The sequence below is a fragment of the Equus caballus genome, chromosome 27 (genome assembly GCF_041296265.1).
Source record: "Equus caballus isolate H_3958 breed thoroughbred chromosome 27, TB-T2T, whole genome shotgun sequence".
Lineage (NCBI taxonomy): Eukaryota > Metazoa > Chordata > Mammalia > Perissodactyla > Equidae > Equus > Equus caballus.
In genome coordinates, this window is record NC_091710.1 from 31,410,315 (window position 1) to 31,434,046 (window position 23,732).

A 23,732-nucleotide genomic window follows, 5' to 3' on the forward strand; every position below is an offset into this window, starting at 1 on the left:
AAATGGTAAAGTTGAGATTAGAAGCAAAGTTTATTTAAAGCCTACCCACTTTCCACTATACCACCCGTGTCACAAAAAGATAAATAAAATAGCCACAAACATGGGATTTTTTTTATTAAGATTATGATAGTTAACAACTTTGTGAAATTACAGTTGTACATCATTATTAGTCATGTTGTAGGTACACCACTTCAGCCCTAGTGCCCTCCCCACACCCCCCCTTTCCCCTGGTAACCACCGATCAGTTCTCTTTGTCCATATGTTAACTACCACCTATGAGTGGAGTCATACAGAGTTCGTCTTTCTCTGTCTGGCTTATTTCACTCAACATAATACCCTCAAGGTCTATCCATGTTGTTGTGACTGGGACGACTTTGTCCTTTTTTATGGCTGAGTAGTATTCCATTATATATATATATACCATATCTTCTTTATCCAATCATCAGTTGCTGGGCACTTAGGTTGGTTCCATGACTTGGCTATTGTGAATAATGCTGCGATGAACATAGGGGTGCATGGGACTTTTGGAATTGCTGATTTCAGGTTCTTAGGATAGATACCCAGTAGTGGGATGGCTGGGTCATAAGGTATTTCTATTTTTAACTTTTTGAGGAATCTCCGTACTGTTTTCCATAGTAGCTGCACCAGTTTGCATTCCCACCAACAGTGTATGAGGGTTCCTTTTTCTCCACAGCCTCTCCAACATTTGTCACTCTTGGTTTTGGATATTTTTGCCATTCTAACAGGTGTAAGGTGATATCTTAGTGCAAAAAGTATCCACTTATGTGTAGATATAGGATCATCTATAAATGTTTGGATTTAATTAAAAATTGCAACACATCACTCAAGTTAATGATGATTCCATTGTACGTTTTGGGGATGACACTGTACAGATGGTCATTTTCATATGTTCCAGTATGAAAAATGGATTGTCTTCCAAGAAAATACAGTAGACAATTATGTGAGAAAACAAATATGTTTACATAGATGTAAAACAGTAACAGGGCTTTTCTTTAGTAAGGGAATTATGGATAATTTTCACAATAACAATAATAAAGGCTTATATTGAGAGCTCATTATATGCCAGGCATTTTCTCACTTAGTGTTTTTGTTTTATTACTTATGTATTCTCCATTTGACTAAATTTTCCATGTTTTCTACAAAGAACTTTGTTTTTTAAGTGAGAAAAAGTTACTGACTTTTGGGTAAGATTGCAGGGACAAAAACATGAATCAAGCTTTCTTCCATTGGAAATCCCACTAAAATGACATCAAAGAGATGTCATTAAAAGGCCCAAACCCACAAGAATACAGGGAATAAGAGAATAGGATCAGCATAAAAATATTTGAAGATAGAAATCCTATGGAAAAGTGGTAAAAGACTTCTCAGACCTAAGAAAGCAAATTGCAAAACCAGCAGGAGGTAAATGCCAGGCACTAAGCTGATTACAATGCAAAATCCCCAAAATGCCAAGGAATTGGAAGTACCAGATAGCTCTGGAAGTGAGAGTGGGTGAAGGTAGAGCTAAAACAGAGCACTGGCCTGGTGGCACAGCAGTTAAGTGCACACATTCTGCTCCGGCGGCCCAGGGTTCGGGGTTCGCCAGCTCAGATTCCAGGTGTGGACATGGCACCGCTTGGCAAGCCATGCTGTGGTAGGCGTCCCACATATAAAGTAGAGGAAGATGGGCATGGATGTTAGCTCAGGGCCAGTCTTCCTCAGCAAAAAAAAGAGGAGGATTGGCGGCAGATGTTAGCTCAGGGCTAAGCTTCCTCAAAAAAAATAAATTAAAAAAAAAAGAAAGTCCATTTAAGATGCAGCACGCCTCCCCTACTCTGTATGACTGCTTCTCCCAAACCCCAGCTGAGAATAACTGAGATTGGTCATCTCGAAAAGGGAAAACAGAGGTCTCTACACTGGAGAGGTCAGGCTCTACCTGGTTCTGCTCTTTCATAGTTCCCTGTACTTTTCCTTGAGAGCACTTACGACCATCAGACATAATAGTTAAACAATTATTTAAATGTTGCTCCACTACACTGTTAGCTCACGAGGGCAGAAAGGTGCTTAGTTTATCACCGCATTTCCATTGCCTACCACAGTCAATGGAACAAAATGAGTAAGCAGTGGATATCTGTTGAGTGAATGAATATATACATATTCATTAGACTAGATATTATGTCCTCCATTTTTAAGTTGGGATTATTGCATTTTTAATCACTATGGAGCAATTATCCCCACAGTCCTCAAGAGAAAATTGATCCAACATAGGTCATTTAAAACTTCTGGCATTTTGTAAGTAGTTTAAAAGAGGAGATGTTGTAAGCAATGCTTCTTCAAAGTTGTGCTCTTTCTCTACACCTAATATTTTCACTTTTTCAGCAACCCGTATTTGGTCCATGACAGATGAGGTGAGCCCAAGGGACATTTGACTGTGAAATCCAGATCTGCACCATTGCCAGGGTTTCATTGATCAGAAGATTGTTCAAAGGCCACTTTGAACAAATGCCCACATTTTTCACTTTCGGCCATTATGGAATAATAGGGACCAAATCTACAATTAGAAAACTCAACAAGAATATGAAACAAGTGTTTTTCAGATATTGGACAACTGGTAGCACAGGATTATGATACTTAAGAGAAGGAAAATAAATGAGGTGAACCCAATGATCACCTCGGCTTTCTGCCTGGAGGCACATCACATACCATGGTTCCAGGGGGGCCCTCAAGCAGAGCACATATGAGTTGAGGAGACTCAGATGCAACTCTGTCTCACTGAGTTGAGGAGACAGAGATCGGAGTTCAGTGAGGTTAAGGTCACTAGAAATTGTGGTGTAGAGTTCTAGAGGAGAGGGAGCTAGGAAAAAAAGCTCCTGTGGCTGGCCTGGTGGTGCAGCAGTTAAGTTCGCACGTTCCGCTTTGGCAGCCCAGGGTTCGACAGTTCGGATCCGGGGTGTAGACATGGCACCGCTTGTCAAGCCATGCTGTGGTAGGCGTCCCACATATAAAGTAGAGGAAGATGGGCACAGACGTTAGCTCAGGGCCAGTCTTCCTCAGCAAAAAAGAGGACGATTGGTGGCAGATGTTAGCTCAGGGCTGATCTTCCTAAAAAAATATATATATATATGAAAAAGAAAAATAGAAAAAAAAGCTTCAGAAATCCACTTGGGGGCCTAAGCTGCACATACAAAGGGAGAAACTCCTCAAAACCAGGCAAAGACAGCTCAGGGTGCTGTAAGGTGAATGAATAATACAGCTCAAGTAGGTAAGGAGACATTCATATTCCAATAGCCAGAGCAGAGAGTTCTTCTTGATCATCTAGGGAATGAGTCAACACACATTTTCTGTAAATGACCAGATAGTGAGTATTTTAAGCTTTGCAGGTCATACAGTCTTTACCTCAGCTATTCAACTCTGCTGTTGTAGCAGGAAAGCAGCCATACACAATAAATGAACAAATGATTGTGGCTGTGTTCCATTAAAACTTTATTTACAAAAACAGGCTGTGGGCTGGGCTTGGCCTGCAGACTGTATAGTTTTCTGACCCCTTAAGTGAGGCATTTAAGAGGCCACAAAAGAGTGGTACCCTATTCGTGGGGATAAACTATCCTTAGAGTAAGGGCTACTTTAGACCTGCTCTAACAAAAGTTCTAGAAGATGGGTCACAAGAGGATCAAGCTGATCCGTAAATAACAACTTCCTGCAGAAACAAAGCCCAACCCTTTTTAAAGAAAAAACCCAAAATTCAGGTATTTACTGTCATGACGTCCACCATTAAATAAAAAATTACTAGACAAGCCAAGAAGCAGGCAAAGATGACAGATAAGCAGAAGAAAACACAGTCAATAGAAATAGACCCAGAAATGACAGACATGATGGAATTAGCAGACATGACTTTATTTATTTTTTTAAAGATTTTATTTTTTTCCTTTTTCTCCCCAAAGCCCCCTGGTACTTAGTTGTATATTCTTAGTTGTGGGTCCTTCTAGTTGTGGCATGTGGGACACTGCCTCAGCGTGGTTTGATGAGCAGTACCATGTCTGCACCCAGGATTCGAACCAATGAAACACTGGGCTGCCTGCAGTGGAGCACGCAAACTTAATCACTCGGCCACGGGGCCAGCCCCTAGCAGGCATGACTTTAAATACACCAACAATGAAAAATGGTTATGTCAGAGTGGTGAAATTATGTATGATTTTTTTTCTTTTTCTAAACATATGTATAAATAAATTTTTAAAACAGTATATTATGTATCTCTATGTAATATTGTTTAGCATATTTTAAATGTCATATAAATATATAATACTCTTTTCTCATTTAACATTATAGTTGTTAGATTATTCCAAGTAGATATGTGTAGTTCTAGTTTATTTTCACTTCTGCATACTTTTCCATTATAAGACATGAATACCTATTTTTCTGATGATAGACTTTTATTTCCAAGAAGAGAGAAATGATAAACACCAAATTGAGGATACTGATTACCTCTTAGGGGAGGGAGAAAGGAAGGAGGATGTGACTGGGTTAGCTATAGAGAGCTACACAGTGTGATAGTACTTCATTTCTTAAGCTGAGAGGTGTGGATGTTCACTGTATTTTTTTTTTTTAACTTTTTTTTTTTTGAGGTAGATTAGCCCTGAGCTAACATCTGCTGCCAATCCTCCTCTTTTTGCTGAGGAAGACTGGCCCTGAGCTAACATCTGTGCCCATTTTCCTCTACTTTATATGTGGGATGCCTACTACAGTATGGCTTGCCAAGCAGTGCCATGTCCACACCCGGGATCCAAACTGGCAAACCCCAGGCCACCAAAGTGGAATGTGTGAACTTAACCACTGCGCCACTGGGCCAGCCCCTGTATTATTCTTTATATTTTGTTTATCTTAAATATTGCAAATACATTTTAAAAGTAAATAGTCACAGAAACAATACCACATATTTAGGTTCTGAATAGGAATATTAGTGTTATTCCTAAGGCTTTTTATGATTTCCCTCATCATCATCTTTTTTTTTTTTTTGGTGAGAAAGATTGGCCCTGAGCTAACATCTGTTACGAATCTTCCTCTTTCTGCTTGAGGAAGATTGTCACTGAGCTAACATCTGTGCCAATCTTCCTTTATTTTGCATGTGGGATGCTGCCACAGCATGGCCTGATGAGTGATGCACAGGTCCACACCTGGGACCCAAACTGGCCAACCTCAGGCTGCCAAAGTGGAGTGCACAAACTTAACCACTATGCCACCAGGTCAGCCCCTACCCCACCTTCTAATTTCAAAATACATTTGTAAAACAACTTGAGATCAAAAGGGTGAAAGAGAGCTAGCCCCAGTGGTCTAGTGGTTGAGTTTGGCATGCTGTGCTTTGGCAGCCCAGGTTTAGTTGCCAGGCAAGGACCTACACCACTCATCTATCAGTGGCCATGCTGTGATGGCAACTCACATACAAAATAGAGGAAGATTGGCAACAGATGTTAGCTCAGGGCTAATCTTCCTCAGCAAAAAAAAAAAAAAAAAAAAAAAAAAAACAGGGTAAATGAGCTATTTGGCACATCTATGATTTCTCTCTAGATATGTCTTCTGAGTTAGTATCCATTTCCCAACAAAGCAGATTTGCTGTTCTGCCTCGGAAAGATTCTTTCTCATGATCATAAAATTTGCCATTTGTTAACCTCACATTCAGTTATCGTAGTTATTGCTCAGTCTTTTCAATGTTTATCCTTTGCCTCAATATAAAACACTGAAATTGTATAACTGAGTAATATTTGTTTCATTCCTTTCCTCATATTATTTTTATCCTTCTCACAAAACTGTAATTACCTTCACACAGTCATGTGCTCCATAATGACATTTCAGTCAACGATGGACTGCATATGATGGTGGTCCCATAAGATTAGTACCATACAGGGCCAGCCCTGTGGCAGAGCAGTTAAATTCGCATGCTCCACTTTGACAGCCCAGGGTTTCGCCGGTTCGGATCCTGGGCGTGGACATGGCACCGCTCATGAGGCCATGTTGAGACGGCATCCCACATGCCATGACTAGAAGGACCCACAACTAAAAATATACAACTATGTACTGGGGTGATTTGGGGAGGAAAAAAAATAGAAAAAAAAATATTAGTACCACACAGCCTAGGTGTATAGTAGGCTGCACCATCTAGATTTATGTAAGTACACTCAGTGATGTTTGCACAATGATGAAATCACCTAATTACACATTTCTCAGAACATATCTCCATTGTTAAGTGACACATGACTGTATATGCTCCATGAGAAACACATTTCATTGAGCAACCCCTTATGTGCAAGGTTCTTTGTATACCACTATTTCCTGCACAGGCTTCTCAGGTGTTTATAGAAGTACCATTACCATCTTCTTTCTAACGTAATAGCTCCTGACCTGTAACCTCAAGTAACACAAAGTTATTATATAAATTAGTCACTCATCAAGTTGGGGGTGGGGGTGGTAGAATTGGGGAGAGGCAGGAGAGGGAGGAGGGAGGAATACAAAGGGGCACCAGAACACTTGGGGAGGTGATGGATGTGCATATTATGATGGTGGTGATGATTTCATGGGTGTATCCATATGTCAAAACTTACTAAATTTTACACTTTAAAAAAATAAATAAGTACATTAGTCACTTATGAGTCATGAATATATTTCTTACAAATTATACTATAGAAAAATTGCAGAGGGAGGGCCCGGTGGCATAGTGATTAAGTTCATGCTCTGCTTAGTCAGCCTGGGGTTTGCTGGTTCAGATCCTGTAAGGACCTAGCACTGCTCATCAAGACACACTGTGGTGGCATCCCACATACAAAACAGAGGAAGATTGGCACAGATGTTATCTCAGCAACAATCTTCCTCAAGCAAAAAGAGGAAGATTGGCAACAGATGTTAGCTCAGGGCCAGTCTTCCTCACCAAAAAAGAAAGAAAGAAAGAAAATGTGATATTCAACAATTTCTCCTACAAAAAACTCATTGAAAAAAATCCTGGATCTTGTCTTTTCACCATAAGACATTATCTATGATGGCTTCTTTCCAGTAATGGTTAAGAGATTAGGCTTCAGAGTTAGGTCTCCAGGATTTGAATTCCTGCTCTGCCATTCACCAGCTGTGTAATCTTGGACAAGTTATTTACCCTCTTTGAGCCTCAGTCTCCTCATCTATAAAATTGAGATAATAATAGTATTTATTTCTTGGGCTGAGGAGGGGATAAGATGTAAAACTCTTAGCACCAGCCTCATAAAGCTCCTAGGCACAATGCTTAGCTCAGTGCATATTAATTATTATTTTGACAAATACTTCAGTGTCTTTGTGGAAATCACCTTGGTCTAGTGTTCAAAAGAAAATATTTAATGATGAAACTATTAAAAAGTGAAATAATTGTTTGGGGCTCCACCATTTCTCACAAATCATGCTAGCTTATAATGATGTCACAAGACTGCCACGTTTGAATAATTTAGTTCATTTTTATTCTCAGCCTTTAATATCATCCTGAAACTCTTATTAACATTAACTAAATTTTTACTTTCACTGACATTTCTTTGCTTGAAGAAGAGAAAGCTTAGACATGGTGTGAAGTCTTCCAGTGCTTAGGATATATGGCTACCTGTTCCCTTCCCACCTAAGTCAGAAGCACAAAGGAAAAACACTGACGTGAAAATAAAATATTTTAGTCCCAAATAATACCTTAGGAATCTTTAGTTTCAACATATTGCATGGGATTATGTAATTAGGTGATTAAAAAGTTTTTTCTTGAGGCCAGCCTGGTGGTGTACCAGTTAAGTTTGTGCAATCACTTCAGCAACCCAGGGTTCGCAGGTTAGGATCCTGGGTGCGGACCTACACACTGCTTGTCAAGCCACGCTGTGGGGGGCGTCCCACCTACAAAATAGAGGAAGACTGGCACAGATATTAGCCCAGCAACAATCTTCCTCAAGCAAAAATAGGAAGATTGGCAACAGATGTTAGCTCAGGGCCACTCTTCCTCACCAAAAAAAAAAAGCGCTTTTCTCCTTTAAAACTAGCAGAGACATAGACCTTTACAGACTCTTTTTATCTTCTTTATATTTGCTTTAAGGTGTCATTTTTCTCCCATTTTTAAGGCGTCCATTTTTCTTCCTGGTTCAAGACTTGTCGTCTTTGACTCTTGTACCCTCCCTGCAACTTATCAGTTTCACCTCTTCATGTCTGTTCAATCTGTTCCTTCCTGTCCTCAATACTGGTACCTATGACCTTTGCTTCCCATACTGCCAGTTTCACCATGTTCATTTCTTATATTTCCAGGGAAAGACACCTCTGAGAAATCTCCAGTGACTCCTATTGCTTGTGGAGTAAAGTCCAGACACCTTAGCCTGGTTATAAGCAGGGCTTTGCAGGACTCCACCCATGTCCCATTATCCCCTTCCAGCAGCCCTCGGTCTAGCCAGTGCACCGCTCTACTTACTGTTTCCAGTCCCCGCCCTTTCATCTCCTCCACTCTAAGTTATTCTCCTTGTTTCACGTCTTATTTCTTTTTTCACTTCATGGATGAAGAAACTGACACTCAGAGAGGTTAAGTGACTATGACAGCACCTGTGGGAGAATAAGAATGCAAGTTTCTCTGCCTCAGACCCTACTCCTGAACGCTCCAGTGGGTATCTCTTAAGAACAAGGATATTCTCTCACATAACCACAGGACAACGATCAAACTCAGGAAATCTAACGTCGATGTAGTACCATTATATATTATACGGGCCATATTAAAATTTCACGAATTGTCCTTTATAGTGAATTTTCCCCAATCCAGAATCCCACCCAGGATCAAGCCTTGCTTTTACTTCTCATATTTCTTCAATCTTCTTTAAGCTAGACTAGTTCTTTAGCGTTGCTTTGTTTTCAAGACATTGATAGTTTTTAAAGAGTAGAGGTTAACTGTCTATAACATTTCCCTCAATGTGGGTTTTTCTGAGTGTTACCTCATGATTAGATTCAGGTCATGGATTTTTAGCAGGAATGGTACATAAGTGAAGTTGTGTACTTCCTTCCTCACATCAGGAGGCACACAATGACAGCTGTCTCATCACTGGCAAGACATGACTTTGGTAAGCTGGTGTCTGGCCCACTGTAAAGTTACCATTTTTTCCTTTGTGATCAATAAGCAATCTGTGGGGACATATTCTGCAGTCGCTTTTTCCCCATCAAACTTTCACTCAGCGGTTTTAACATTCATTGATGTTTAACATTCACTATGAGAGGTCACTACGATAGTTGCAAAATGATTTTTCTAACCCTGTTGTTCTTTCTACATTTATATAAACACCTGACATTCTACTGGAAGGAAAAACTTTCCCTTCTTCCCGTATGTTACTTTTTAATCAGGAAAAGAAAAAAACCAAAACGTAAAAAAAGAACTGGATACCATTCTAACTGGAGTGTGCTTGGTTCCGGTTCCCCTTCAGGCTCTGTGGCCCGGACCTTCATTCCTCTGCCTTCAGAGCTCTCAGCCTTGCGGGCGATGGGCACGGGCCATGGACGGTGGACGATCGCCACACGGATTCAAAGCCCAGTTACTAATTTGCTGTGCAGTTGGTAGTTCCAGATATTCTAACACGACACCCCAGGCTCTTTAGCTCGGGAGGAAAATGCTTTTGTGTCTCCATCTCTACCCTATCTTTATGCTTCATCTGTGGATCACAAAAGTATTTATTCCAACATTTCCCAAACTAAATGTGCTTAAGAATCACCCGAAGGCTGGAGAGGGCGCTGCTGAAAGTGTAGACTGCTGGGACGCCGCCCCGGGGGGTTCCCGATTTTGTAGATGAGGGTCAGGGCCCAGGAGTCAGCACTCCAGGTGGTCTGCGGAACAAACTTTGAGAAACATCACCCTCGAAAATAATGGAGGTAAATCTCCCTTCCTCAAGGAAAAGTCGGCGCCACTGGCAACTCCAAGGTGCCCGCTCAGGAAAGGCTGGGTGAAACAAGGGGGCGCTCATCCTTCCGCGCCCCACTGGCCTTCAGAAACAGACATCTGGTTGATGCCACGACGGTCGCGGGAGACAGGTGCTGGGGGAAGAGGCGGCTGGCGGAGGGAGACCGCAGGATCCCCACTTTGGGCAGGCGGGCGGCCCGGTCCTCGCGCGCAGGGACGGGGACAGGGTGCGGGGAGGCCCGCCCTGGTTCCGCCGACCCTTGGCCGGAGAGCCCCACCCCTCACCCTTACCCCCGCCCCCCCGGCCGGGTGCTTAGTCACGATGAGGCTGCGCTCGTCCGGGGCCCGCGCCCCCGCCTTTCCCGGGGACCCGCCCCGGGCCTCCCCGGCTCCGTGCACTTCCGCCTGCATGGCCCTGCTGCCGCGGGCGCTGGGCGCGAGCGCGGGCACGAGCTGGCTGCGGGCGGCGCGCGCCCTCCCCGGCTTCCCGCTGGTGCAGCGCCGGGCCGCCCTCGCACTCGCCCTAGCCCGCGCCATGGCCTGCAGGCAGGAGCCGCAGCCGCAGGGCCCGCCGCCCGCCGCCGGCGCCGTGGCCTCCTACGACTACCTGGTGATCGGGGGCGGCTCGGGCGGGCTGGCCAGCGCGCGCCGGGCGGCAGAGCTGGGCGCCAGGGCCGCCGTGGTGGAGAGCCACAAGCTGGGCGGCACTTGCGTGAGTATCGGTTCCCCCCCGGCGTTTTTCCTCGCGCCTCGGGCTCTGCAGCGCAGCGTCCCGCAGCTCCCCTTGCTTTCACCTCGCCAGGAGCAGCCTGTGCTCTTTCCTGGTACGATGCATGCACCCGATACCCGAGGATGGGCCCCCAGCGCTGCGCTTTCCGCTTTCCCACCAGCATCTGAGGTCAGGATCTCAGCAGGTTTAGATGAGAGTAGTGTAAATGGTCTTCCAGCGGCCCCCGAAGCTAAGCCTGCGTCTGTTTCAGCCCAGGTGCAACGTTAATGATGGCCGCAGGTGGTTAAATCCAGCATGACTTTCCTGCCCCTTCCCTCGTCCAGGTGGAAGAGTATTGCGTTCCATGCTTGATCTCATCCCTGGGTCCACGAAACATGAAGCTGCACCTGGAAAAATTGCGGCAGGCCTGTGTGTGAGGAGTCGGGGTGGGGGGTAACGCAGATCCAGTTCTGTCCCTTCAATTTCAAGGGCAGAATGACTTCCAGCAGTGGTTGTCGCCCTTGCCTGCACGTTACAATCACCTGAGGAGTTGAAAAATCCTGCTGCTTGGTTGCAGCCTCGGCTCTGGGAGTTTTGGAAGCTCCGCAGGTGATTCTGAACTGCAGTTAAGGCTGAGAACCATGACTAAAGGTTACTTTGATGTAGGATTTACTATTAAATGAATTCTCAGACCTTTTCCTTTTGTTTTGTTTTGGGGGGGATTTTAAAACTACCATAAAAAAAAAAAAGAGAGTTGTAAATCCTGCGATGAGAAATTAGTCATCATTTAAAAAATAAGTTTTGGCCCCAAATTATTGGTGTGGCCTTTTCTGTCACAAGACTTGGGTGAGGTACTTGCTGCTAAAAGTAAAATGTTGTGGGGCCGGCCCGGTGGCCGAGTGGTTATGTTCGGGCGCTCTGCTTCCCTGCGGCCCAGGGTTGCGCTGGTTCGGATCCTGGGCGCCACGTGGCGCCGCTCAACAAGCCATGCTGAGGCGGCGTCCCACATAGCACAACCAGAAGGACCTACAACTAAAATATACGGCTATGTACTGGGAGGCTTTGGGGAGAAGGAGGGGAGAAAAAAAAAGATTGGCAGCAGATGTTAGCTCAGGTGCCAATCTTTAAAAAACAAGTAAAATGTTGTATCTAAGAGAAACCTGGGGTTGGGGATGGGTCCTCTAAATTCCTTTGGAGACTGATGTTTAAATGATACTAATTTGGGAATCCCTTAGGGCTGTTTGTGTACCTCTTATCACCTTAACAAAATACCTTGCTCAATAACTGTGTGTGAAATGAATGAAACTCGGAATTGACAGCTGTGAAAAGGCTGACTCCGTTGTCCAGTGCTCATCTTTCAAGTTCAAAATGAAAGTTTTGAGGAAAGGTGATTAATTATCCAGTTGCACCTTGACATCTTAGTCCAGACAGACTCTTAGGAATGTCTGTCTCTACAGAAAGCAGATTGTGGGGTGCCACTAAGAGACCCCCTGGACAACTGGTGAAAGCACTCGGTAACTGCTCATCTTTGTACCTCGCTCATCTTTGTACCTCGCTCCTTTTTTCTGTTGTCCTTCTTCCCTGTTTATGTCATAATCAGCATGTGGCATCTGTCATCATTGCCTGGTTCCACTGGTTTTAACCAAGAAGGGGCTGACCTGGTTTTTAGGTTCCTGTTAGAATGTGAATACACTCAGAGAGAAACTACTGAGAGCAATCAAAGGACAGCTCGAGATGGGCAGCCATTTACTGCCCCAGAGAGGGCCTGGCCTGACTTATCTCCTGCTGCTGCTGCAGCTTTTATTCCCCTGGAAGCATTGATATCTCAGCAAATCCCCTATTGGACAGTTTTATGGAATTCCGTTTGGGCTCTTCTCTAACCGGTTTTTGGTTTGGAATTACAAGGAAGGGTGTTAGGTAGGCGTTGAATATCAGAGAAGGTACAACCAGTTGCTAAGACTCAAGTTCAGATTTGGTGAGATTCCAGTTATTTGGGCTAGCCCCAGCTGCAGGAATGAACTGATTACATGCAGCGACTTCCAAGCAGGTCTGGGGAAAGCTGTCTGAAGCACATCGTTTCATTTGCTCACGTCCTTATTTCTTGTATTCTAAGTGCTAAGTATTTGGATTGGGGCTGGCTGAGAGAATGGGGTAGATACAAACATTTGTAAACAAAGGTCCCGTCCCTCGAGGAATTTACAGTATAGTGGGGGAGCAAAATGTGGACAATCCCAAAGTGAGGTGCTCTGGATTCGGTGCTGCAGGTAATAGCAAACTACAGAATTTGTGAGAAGAGTTGGAATTATCACTTCTGCCTGAGCATCATGGGGTGGTTTCGCAAAGGAGATCGTTTCTTTCTCAGCTTGAACAGATGAATATCATTCTTTGGCAAGGAAAGGTCAGGGGCCGAGGCATAGGGGCAGAAGATGTTGTGTCACCAAATGTGACTAGAGCAGAAGTGTCTCTAATAGAAGTAAGAGATAGAGAAGCTGATGGGTAAGTTGTGGTAAAAAAAGTAGAGTTTCTGAAAGCGCAATAAACTGTGGAAGGGTTTTGAGTAGGAGAGTGACAATAGGAGTGGTTTTCTGGTTGTGGTACTATTGAGAGATGTCCCTTGGGAAAGTCAGATGGGAGTTTCTTTAATATTCACTCTCCAACTACTTTTTTCCTTAATAACATACATTGATTCTAAAGCCTGGTACATCTTTTTAAGTTGCCATGGACGAATTTACATGGGAGGTTCAAATTAGCCTTACTGTAGCCGTGGTTATTTCCAGGTCATGGGATGATATTTTGTTTTTGTTTTAGTTTTTTTGTTTGCTTGTTTATTAGTTCGTATGCCAGGTATATAGGTATTTTTTAGATGCTGGGATCAAGCAACAAAGCAGATAAAAATCTCTGTCCGCAGGGAGCTGACATTGTAGTGGTTATCTGTAGTTTCTAAATTTTCCATGCAGTACTTTTGTAACGATTAAAAAAAAATTCAAGTTTTTGTTTTAAGCCTTCCTCTGTGAAAGTTCGGATCATGGAGTGATAGAGCTGGAAGTGATTTTGGAGATCCACGGATCCAGTCTGATTATAGTTTTTTAAAAAATGGAAGCGCTAACGTAAGCTTGCTGACTTAATTCTTTTAGAGTAATGGCCATTAAAAAAAATTCTACTATCACTATCATTTTAATGAAGAATGATATTTTAATAAAAGTAGCAAGCTTATAATTTCAAGTAAAGAACTGCACTTTAAAGAGTACTTGTAGTTTTATGAAACACTAGAAGGGTCCCATTGTTTTCATTTCATTATGGATTGGACTCATACAGATCGATGCAGAAATTTAGGAAGCATTGTTCTCGTCCAGGACCCTCACATTACTGAGGAGCAAATTGAGTGTCAGCTAAAATGTGGTTGAAAACAAACCAAGCGTAGTATAACCTGTGGAATTAGCAGCCCAGCCATCAGAAACCATGGCTTTGGTGTAATTGTGTGGAGTAATTGTGACTTGATGAATGTTTTTAAGCATTGTTCTCAATTACAAGGGAGAAACCTTATTCCTGCTTCTTACGTACCAGACATCATTTACTCTGAAAACACTTGGTTAAGGGTCTACCGCGTGGGTCTCCACCCCAGAGCTGATTTAGTTGGTCTGGAGCGAAGGCCCAGCAGATATATTTTTAAAGAGCTCCATTCTGATTCTGGTGTACATGAGCCACACACAATGTGGGGCCTTTGTGGGAAGCCGGAACTGTGTGCAGACTTTCACTCCATGAAAGCATTAGAATGAATCTAATGAACCCTGCCTGATTGGGGCGTCAGATGACAATGAGTTTGGTCCTAGAGTCATTCATTTCCTGCTTTCATCATGTCATGCTTCGGAGCTAACCAGCCTCACATGCCTGCCAAGGGTGGTGTCTATGTGGTGTGACTGCTTCCCTTGATTTCCTGACTCCTTTTCCAGGAGGCTTTTTTTTTCTTCTGTGATACAAATGAGGAGACCCCTTTCAAGAAGATATGTAGGGTGATTAGGGTCACATGTGAGGGGATGCACTATAATTAGTGTTCGGGTGGTAAACATGATGTAATGTATAGAGAATTCGAAATGTGATGTACATCCGAAAAAAATAAAAATTAAATAAATAAAAAAAAAGAAGATATGTATTTTCAAGATGAGTGACATGTTGGTGTACCTGAGAGTTCACTTTTCTTTCATAGAATTTATTCCTTTAAACTGTTAAGAGGGTCAGGTATGAGATGATTTTGCCCCATATTGTGTTCAACGGAGGAGGACAAACTTTTCCTCTACCCTCTTAGGTTTAGTAGCTGGGGCCTGCAGATTAAACTGACAATAGCCAGATTAACAGGAGAAAAGGTTCATTTTGTATGCACATGGGAACATCACAGAAAGAAGTGAGAAAAAGAAGCAGTAAGGCCTGGGAGCTTAATACCAATTTAACAAAGGGTGATACATTGTGGAGAAGCGACTAGACAAGGGAAAGGGAGTTTGGGCTTCTGCTGTGGTGAATTGTGGGAAGGTAAATATATGGGGTGAACTAATGGAAGATAAGCGTTACTTTAATAAGGTTTTTTGGCGCAGATTCATCTCAGTGCTTTTTTTTTTTTTTTAAAAGGGCGTTTTAGTACCTGCATAACCAGCACATTCCCATTGTTTACAACCCCACCCTAACTGTTTCCTTTTAGTTCTTTTAGGTGTGGTTCTCCTTTCCACCCTGGAATATATATATATTTTTTGTGAATAAGATTGGCCCTGAGCTACCATCTGTTGCCAATCTGCTTTTTTCTTTTCCTCCCCACAGGCCCAGTACACAGTTGTATATCCTAGTTGCAAGTTCTTTTAGTTCCTCTACGTGGGACCCCGCCATAGCATGGCTTGGCGAGAGGTGTGTAGGTCTGTGCCAGGTGAGCCCGGGGCTACCAAAGCAGAGTGCATGAACTTAACCACTTTGCCACCCAGCCGGCCCCCTCAGTGCTATCTTTCCATTTCCAGTGATAAGAGTTGTTCTCTTCCTGGCACAAGAGAGGGGTGAGGGACGCCTTCACAAAGCGAGATTTATGCCGGGCTTCTAGGTAGGAAGAGGGAGGTCAGGGAGTTCTTCCTGTGTCTGCTATTTCTTAATTGTGTTCAGCTCAAAATAATCCTTGTGCCAAAGTGGCGTATTTTGGAGTGGTGTGTCCTGATCCCCTTCAGTTCAAACTAAAAGAAGCAACGGGCTAAAACTGCTATCAAACTTCTAATGGATAAACTAGGTCAGGAGGCACAGGCAGGGCCAGCCCAATGGTGCAGCAGTTAAGTTTGCACGTTCTGCTTCCGTGGCCTGGGGTTCGCTGATTCGGATCCCGGGTACGGACATGGCACCACTTGGCAAGCCATGCTGTGGCAGGCATCCCACATAGAAAGTAGAGGAAGATGGGCACGGTTGTTAGCTCAGGGCCAGTCTTCCTCAGCAAAAAGAGGAGGATTGGCAGCAGATGTTAGCTCAGGGCTAATCTTCCTCAAAAAAAAAAAAAAAGAGGCACAGGCAGCTCTAATAGTATGATTCCACTATTAATTTGTCTGTTTTTCTGGATCAGGCAAAAAACTGTAGTAGTAGAATATTAGGTTAGACATTAAAAATGGGAAATGGAAAGAAATCATCTATTTTTCCCTAGAATTCGATTAAAGATGAGTAATCTCTTGTGACCTACTGTGATTAAGTCGTTTCTGAGGGCGGAAACGTACATGAGATAATCTTTGAATTTAGTTTTTGAAGTCTCCAGAAAGCTAAATATTCTCCCATGATTCAATGTAGACCAAGGAGAAATGCAGAGATCGCCCAAAGCTGAGGTGAATTCGTGCCTTCTGGGAGCTCTGCCTGGCCGTTCAGTTCTCTGCCTACGCAGACGGACGTGGGAAGACTCAGCTTGAGGAAAAGTTCTTTCTCACTTACTCTGTCTTTGCCCCAGGACCTGTGGGAGCACGTGTCTGTGTTCTTGCTGAGTGTACTGATTCTGTGATAAAGAGTAACCGGGTTCTTGTGGTATAGGCGTGCAGTTCTTGCCAACAAGCATTGGGGTAGTAAATGTTGATCACCAGGAAAAAAGTCTTCTTGCTTTCTTTTTTTAATTTGAGGTGTAATTGACATATAACATTGTCTTAGTTTCAGGTGTACAACATAAGGATTCGATAGTTGTATATATTGGGAAATGATCACCACCATAAATCTAGTTAACATGCATCACCAGACTTAGTTACAGAATTTTTTTTTTCTTGTGATGAGAATCTTTAAGATCGACTCTGTTAGTGACTTTCAAATATTCAATGCAGTATTATTAACAGCAGTCACTAATGCCATATGTTACATCCCCAGGACGCGTTTATTTTATAACTGGCACTTTGTACCTAACAAAAGCCTTCTTGATCGTTAACGTCAGTGTGAACTGTGCTGCACTGCAACGGTTGGAGGGGCCAGCAGGAGAGGTGGGGGTTTAAAAGCGGCCTGAGAACAGGCTGCTCGGCTCGGTAGATGTTGTTTGCATTCATCTAGCTGAAAACAATTACTTAGCAACATGTAAATCATAACCCACCTTGGAGATGAGAACGTGCACTTGATGTTATGATGTCTGTATCCCCATAGGGCGGAACATGCTATTTTTTTTTTATGGGAAGAACGCTTAACATGAGATGTACCCTCTCAGATTTTTAAGCCTGCGGTGTAGTATTGTTGACTGGAGGTGCAGCGCTGTGCAGCCGATCTCTAGAGCTTACTCATCCTGCTGAACTGAGATTTTGGGCCTGTTGAGTGTGAACTCCCCATTTCCTACAGGCCCCCTCCCCCAGTTCCTGGCAACCATCATTCCACTCTTTGACTCTGAATTTGCCTGTTTTAGATACCTTATATGAGTGGAAGCATGCAATACTTGTCTCTCTCTGCCTGGCTTATTTCACTTAGCATAATAGCTCGAGGTTGAACATGTATTTTTAAATGTACAGTTACTAAAAGGAGAACACAGTTCAAAGGAACCCTGCTGTTAGTTCCTTCAGTATTGACAAGTATCTCTAAAAACCAGAAAATTATCCTAATTTGTTTCATGGGTTTAGAGTTTCATAAAATGTGGCACACCTATATTCGTAGGTGCCAAATAAAGGAGTGATCCTAAAGGGTGGGGTTGGTTGAAGTAGGCAAATGCTATTGTTGAAATTGGTCTTTCGATTTACCTTGTGGATTGTTTAATCTTCTGCATCAGTCTTAGTATCGTATTGCTTCACCATTCAGAACCCAGTAAATCTGCAGGACCGGAAGAAAGAAAGGTTGCCTCTGAATCCCTCAGAGTTCCTATTCTTTGTAAAAGGTGCTTTGAACAAGTAGCAAGAGAAGGTTTTCTCCTAGAGTGGAACTGAAGGAATTGTATGGAAATACTCGTAACCTTTGGCATTTATAAGTGGATTCCAGTGTCATAGTTAGTAACCATTTATTCACTGGGTGTTACAAGATGAGAGATTAAATAGCATGTGGGATCCTAGATCCTCTTCTTTGGGGAGCTGGGGGCAGGAGATGTGGGGCCAGATACCATTGCAGTGGTGTCACGTAGGAGAGAGAGACATTCTGGAGGAGTTTTGACTCTCACAGCCATGTCTAGGTCACCCTGGATACCCCAGAGGAACAATTCTTCTAAATTGGACGGTCCCCGGGACTGGGAGGTTTATGTTAATCAAATGTCCTGCTTAGCTAAGTATTCAGCCCAAACTATTTTAGTTCCAACCTTTATTAATGCCTCTTCCATCAGTTCATTTTCATGCGTTAGATTCCACTTTACACAGAATACTTTTCTTTCTAAAACTAGATGCCTTTATGGACTAACCTTTATCTGAAATGTGAAGATAAAGATGTGGATATTGAACATTTAATATGTGCCAGGGTAATATTGTGATTTATAATAAGAAATATGTATTTGTTCTTCGTCCCTATTCCTGGCACCAAGCTCCTAAAACCCTTGGAATTTCCTCAGTGATAAGAATGATAGAGGTGTCTTGATATTCATAACAATCCTCTTTCAACCACATCTAAGTTTATGTTAATGAAGTGGCTTTTGGAAAGAACCTAAGGATGGGGGCTGATTGCCAGGGGGACCAGCCCTGTGATTTGAGGGTTGGAATTTCAGTCCTGCCCCCCGACCTCCAGGAAAGGGAGAAGGGAGATGGGCTGGGGGTTGAATCAGTTATCAGTGGACAGTGACTCAATCAATCATGCCTGTGTACTGAAGCCTCAGTAAAACCCCAAAAGGCCTGGGTTCGAAGTTTCTGGGTTGATGAACATGTGGAGGTGCCGGGAGAGTGGTGCACCCAGAGAGCATGGAAGCCTCAGGCTGTTTCCCCCGTTCTTTGCCCTATGCATCTCTTCCATCGGGCTGTTCCTGAGTTATATCCTTTTATAATCAACTGGTAATCTAGTCAATAAATGTTTCTCTGAGTTCTGTGAGCCACTCTGGCAAATTATTCAAACCCAGGAAGGAGGTCATTGGAACCTCCCATCTAGAGCTGGTTAGTCAGAAGCACACGTGACAACTTGTGATTGGCATCTGAAGTAGGGGGATGGAGCTGTCTTGAAGGACTGAACCCTTAAAGTGTGGAATCTGATGCTATCTCCAGGGCCAGAGTGTCAGAATTGAGTTAATTGTTTGGTGGTGTGGGGGAAAAAATCCACATTGTAATTGGTGTTAGAGTCGTCCAGGAACAGGGCCAAGTGGTGTTCAGACAGTATCTTATTTATTCATTGTTGGTGTGAAGCTGATGAAACTCAACAAAGAGTTTCTGTTCTGGTCACCTATATATTCCAAGCCCCTGGAACAGTCTTGCGCTAAGTAGGTACTCAATGTATAGTTGCAAAAAGAATAGGTCGATGAATCAATAGTGTTTTGCTTAGTAAATGATGACTAATCCATTTTCTAAGTGCTCCTTCCACATACCAGCCTTGAACTAGATTTTAGGATGCAAAGAAGGAAGACAGAGGAAATTATAGGCAACTCTGTGATGGGGGAACTCTGTGAAGGGGAACACTAGAAGTAGTTTACTATTACTTAAGCACAGGTGACATTCTTAGCAGGTGCAGTTGTAGATTAACCAAGTTCTCCTTTCACCACCGGCGTGGGCAATGTGAAGTTTTCACCTGTCTAGGCAGAATTGAAGGTAAGAGGGCCAGCCCTAGGAAAAATGGTGAAGCTCCTGAATTTTGCCACATGGATCATCAGACCCTTCACATGTTCTGTCCCTGTTTGGAGGGCCCCCTGTCCTCACTGTGAGCCAATGCTGGCAGGCCGACTGAACAGAAGGATTCTGAACAGCAGGTCGGAACAGAGAGAGATGGGTTGTCAATTTGGAAAGGGAGGCAGGAGTCTCTGGTGCTGGGTGTACTTGCGTACAAGAAACTTGTGTCTGTTCCTGCAGCTTATTGTTGGTTAATGTCTGCCCAGAGATGGGGGCTCTGCAAGGGAATTTGCCAGTGGAAAGTTGTATGTTTCAGGTCGTATCAGCTATGTGCCCCTTTGGGAAGTCAGAGTCCTGAGAACCTGCCATGTTGGTGCCATATTCTGGGAGGTAAGCATGCTTTGCCGTCAGTTGACATGTTTCTGAAAGGCAGCCAGCCACCGAGGGCATTTATCTCTTCTCTCCCATCTGCCTTTTGTGCACAGGGGGAGCCAGCAGATGGCAGAAATAATTCAGAGGGGTCAGCGTCATGATCAGATCTATCAGAAATTTAAAAAGATGAGCTTTATATACATTATCGCTAATCTTCTCAAAAGGTCTCTAGTGTATTATTACCATTATTATTAATGGTAATATTATTACCATTATTAATTGTAATTGTAATATATAATAATATTATTATAGTTATTAATTATAGTATTATTAGCATTCTTTGGAGTAAGAAACTGAGCTCAGAGAGATTTAGAAACTTACCCACCAATAGCCAGTAAGCCGGAGAGTTGGGGTTCAAACTCATCTCTGTCTGACTACGGCTAATGCGCGTGTCACTTAGAGAATGGGGAAGAGAGTTGAGCATGACTGTACACAGCTCTGCATCCCTGGGTTCCCCAGATTTGTATGTAACTAATTGCTCTTTCCTTCCCTTCCAAGTCAGAGGCATCTGATAATCAGTTGTGTTGTGGTGAAGTATACCTAGGTTTCTAACAGCTGCAGAAAGCCCTGGAGGCCTGTTACTTAACTCGGAGCTGCCAAAATAGGACCAGTAGTATTTCAGGGTCATGGTCTTCCTTTCAACCATAGCCCCAAGACCCAAAGTGTGCTGTGCTAGAATACAGATTCTCTGGCCCCAGAAGGTCACAGTTTTCCACCATCCTCTTCCTCTGATTTCTGGCCCAAGGCTCCACAATTTTAGGGAATGTCGCATGATTCTGCTGCTGCCTCTTGAGTCAGCATCTTGGATAGACTGAGAGTCTCTCTGCTTAGGCCTGTGGGCTCCGTTGAGCTCAAGGACTATATCCAAGTGCTTTCCTTTGCATAATGCCAGGCCCAAGTGAGCGAGTGGTTAACCAGTACTTCTGGGTGAATGAATGGTTGCAAGTTAAAAAATTGTGAAGCCAAAAAGGCAGAAAATTCTAAAAAATAAAGCAAAGTAGTCATACACTTGGCCACCAGTGAGAGTCAGGCCATCTTGGTCCTTAGAAGAAGCATTCCAAACTTTTTAAAAATTGCCTTCCATAACTTGGAAATAGCTTCAGATATTCATGAGGAGTAAATTGATGATATATGAGAGTGATTCAGAACATTTGGTGCCTTATGAGATTTTGAATTCCTTTTAAAGTTTCCTGGGAAGCCAGAAAAGGTTCACTGGAGGACAAGCGGAGTGAATTTATTTAATATGTTGAAAACATCTCTACTTTTGAAGAATTTGGTTTTGGATTCTGTCCCAATTGAAGCCTCTTAGTGAACTTAGGCTGCAGACTGCAGGGCATAAAGGTGTCGATTAAAGGGTCTGGGAATCACTTTACCTGCCAAATGAACTGGAAAAGGCACATCTGATGATGGAATCAACCCCACCAAGGGGCTGGGAGCACTCTTCCCACGGGGATCCAGCTGCCTTCCTCTGTTCTACTGTATAGGAGACACCTGTCTTCCTCTTTATTTGGAATTGGTTCATTCCGTCTATCCCCATAACTTTGTCAAATATCAGTGGTTGAGAAATAGCATATCCCCTGCTTAGTTAGATGGGAGGCAGTCTGGGTAGAAAGCCATAAATGATTCTAATTGCTAATATAAAGTACTTTCTGAATAGTGTGCTTGTAATGCTGCTGTAGGTGTCGATACCTTTATGTTATTAAGCTTGAATTCTGCACCCTTCGCTCAATCCTATGAGTTCCTGCTTCCGTTGCCTTATGAATCCTTATTGTGGCAGAATCTCATTAAAAATCCAAGTCCACGACTAGACAGTATATGACCTACCTATCTCTTTCTAGGAAAAAAAAATCCCAAATGACTGAAAACTTGAGATTATATAGAAACGTAACTCACTGCCTTATAATTCTTGAGTGCAGAATAGTAGCAAATAATGGGATTATAATGAATTTGTAGCAGGTATGTTGTTAGCAAATAGCATTTGGAAAACTAGAGGAATAGAAGGTTACTATTCAATAAAACCCCCTCTTTCAAACATTTGCAGTCTTGATGAGATTTGGGCAGGTTCCTTTTAATCCAGCGTTTCATGTCAAGTCCCTTGGCAAGTGCATATGTGGTTCAGGTTTCAGCATAGGACACCTAGAAAATACTCTGCTGTAAGAGGTAGGCTCATATTCTTTGGGCATACAGAGAGCCGACCTGGTTCCTTATGGTCATGATCAGCAGAGCTGTAAGCACCTGAAATAAATTATGTCTAGAAGACATTTGTTTACATATAAAAGAAAAATAATTGTATTTTAGTAGTTTCCCATTATCCGCAGGGGATAAGACCCCTAGTGGACCCCTGAAACTGAAGATGGTACCGAACTCTGTGTATACTATGTTTTTTCCTATATGTACATACCTGTGATAAAGTTTAATTTATAAATTAGGCGCAGTAAGAGATTAACAACAACAATAATAAAATAGAACAATTATAACAATACACTGGAATAAAAGTTATGTGAAAGTGTTCTTTCTCAGAATATCTTGTTGTACTGTCTTCCCCCATCTTCTTGTGATGATGTGAGATGATACAGTGCCCACGTGATGAGGTGAAGTGAGGTGAGGTGAATGATGTAGGCATTGTGATATAGCACTATTTTCAGACCGCGATTGACCATGGGTAACTGAAACTATGGATAAGGGGGGACTACTGTATAGAAAATACTGAAAATAGACAAGAGATCAAAGAATCACCTATCTAAATTCCACTGCCAGATGAAATCATTTGGTTTATTTCTTTGTCTAAATGAATTACGATATTCCCATTATTAAAAGTGTATAGTGTAAAATATGAAAGTTTTCTCCCTCCTCAGAGATGACTGTTAACAATTTGAAGTATTTGATTGAACTATTTAAATGCGTGTATATATTTACAAGTATATATAAATGCACATTGAAACATGGAATACATATGCAACGTCCTTTTTGTCACTTAATATTATGTCTTACAGCTCTTTCAGTAATAGTATATAGAGAGCTACTTTATCCTTTTAAATGGCTGCAGAGTGTTCCATAGACTCAATGTACAATAATTTCCCTACAATGATACTTGCCTCCTGATGGAGAATTAACTTGTTTCCAGTTAATCACTAGGACAGTGCTGTAAGGAACATCCATCTACATGTATCTTTGGGCACTTGAGCATATGTGACTATTTCTGTAGGATACATTCCTAAACATAGAATTGCTGGACCAAATGGTATGTGCTTTCTAACACTGGTATGGTTGGTCTTTTATATTTTTACCAGTAGACTTTAAATATTTCGTTATTTAGATTCTCTTTTCTCTCTAATCTTTTAAAATGTAGTTTTCTACTGAATCTTGCTTTTTTCACTTTTATTACATAAACATTTTTCTATATGATAATTAACAGTAGAGAAATTATTATACCTAAATAGGCATTTAGACATAACATCATCTTTGGGTGTTTAGCTTTTCTATATCTTAGTTT

The 23,732-nt window shown here is 42.6% G+C and overlaps 1 protein-coding gene and 1 long non-coding RNA gene across 3 annotated transcripts in view; one reads left to right on the forward strand and one right to left on the reverse strand.

Moving 5' to 3' along the window:
• Positions 1-89: 89 nt before the first annotated feature.
• On the reverse strand, positions 90-9,912 carry LOC138920963 (uncharacterized). Its single transcript, XR_011433087.1, has 3 exons — positions 9,398-9,912; positions 8,444-8,571; positions 90-3,102 (listed from the first exon to the last, which is right to left on the reverse strand). It is a non-coding gene; the product is annotated as an uncharacterized lncRNA (long non-coding RNA).
• Positions 9,913-9,992: 80 nt separating this feature from the next.
• The window catches only part of GSR (glutathione-disulfide reductase), a 42,212-nt gene continuing 28,472 nt past the window's right edge, over positions 9,993-23,732 (forward strand). Inside the window, exon 1 of one of the 2 annotated variants that reach the window (XM_023630720.2) lies at positions 9,993-10,619. In XM_023630720.2, the coding sequence (XP_023486488.2) occupies positions 10,014-10,619 (606 nt within the window). In that variant the 5' untranslated portion in view covers positions 9,993-10,013. The remainder of the gene's footprint in view (positions 10,620-23,732) is intronic. The other variant, XM_023630718.2, reaches the window with a different exon arrangement.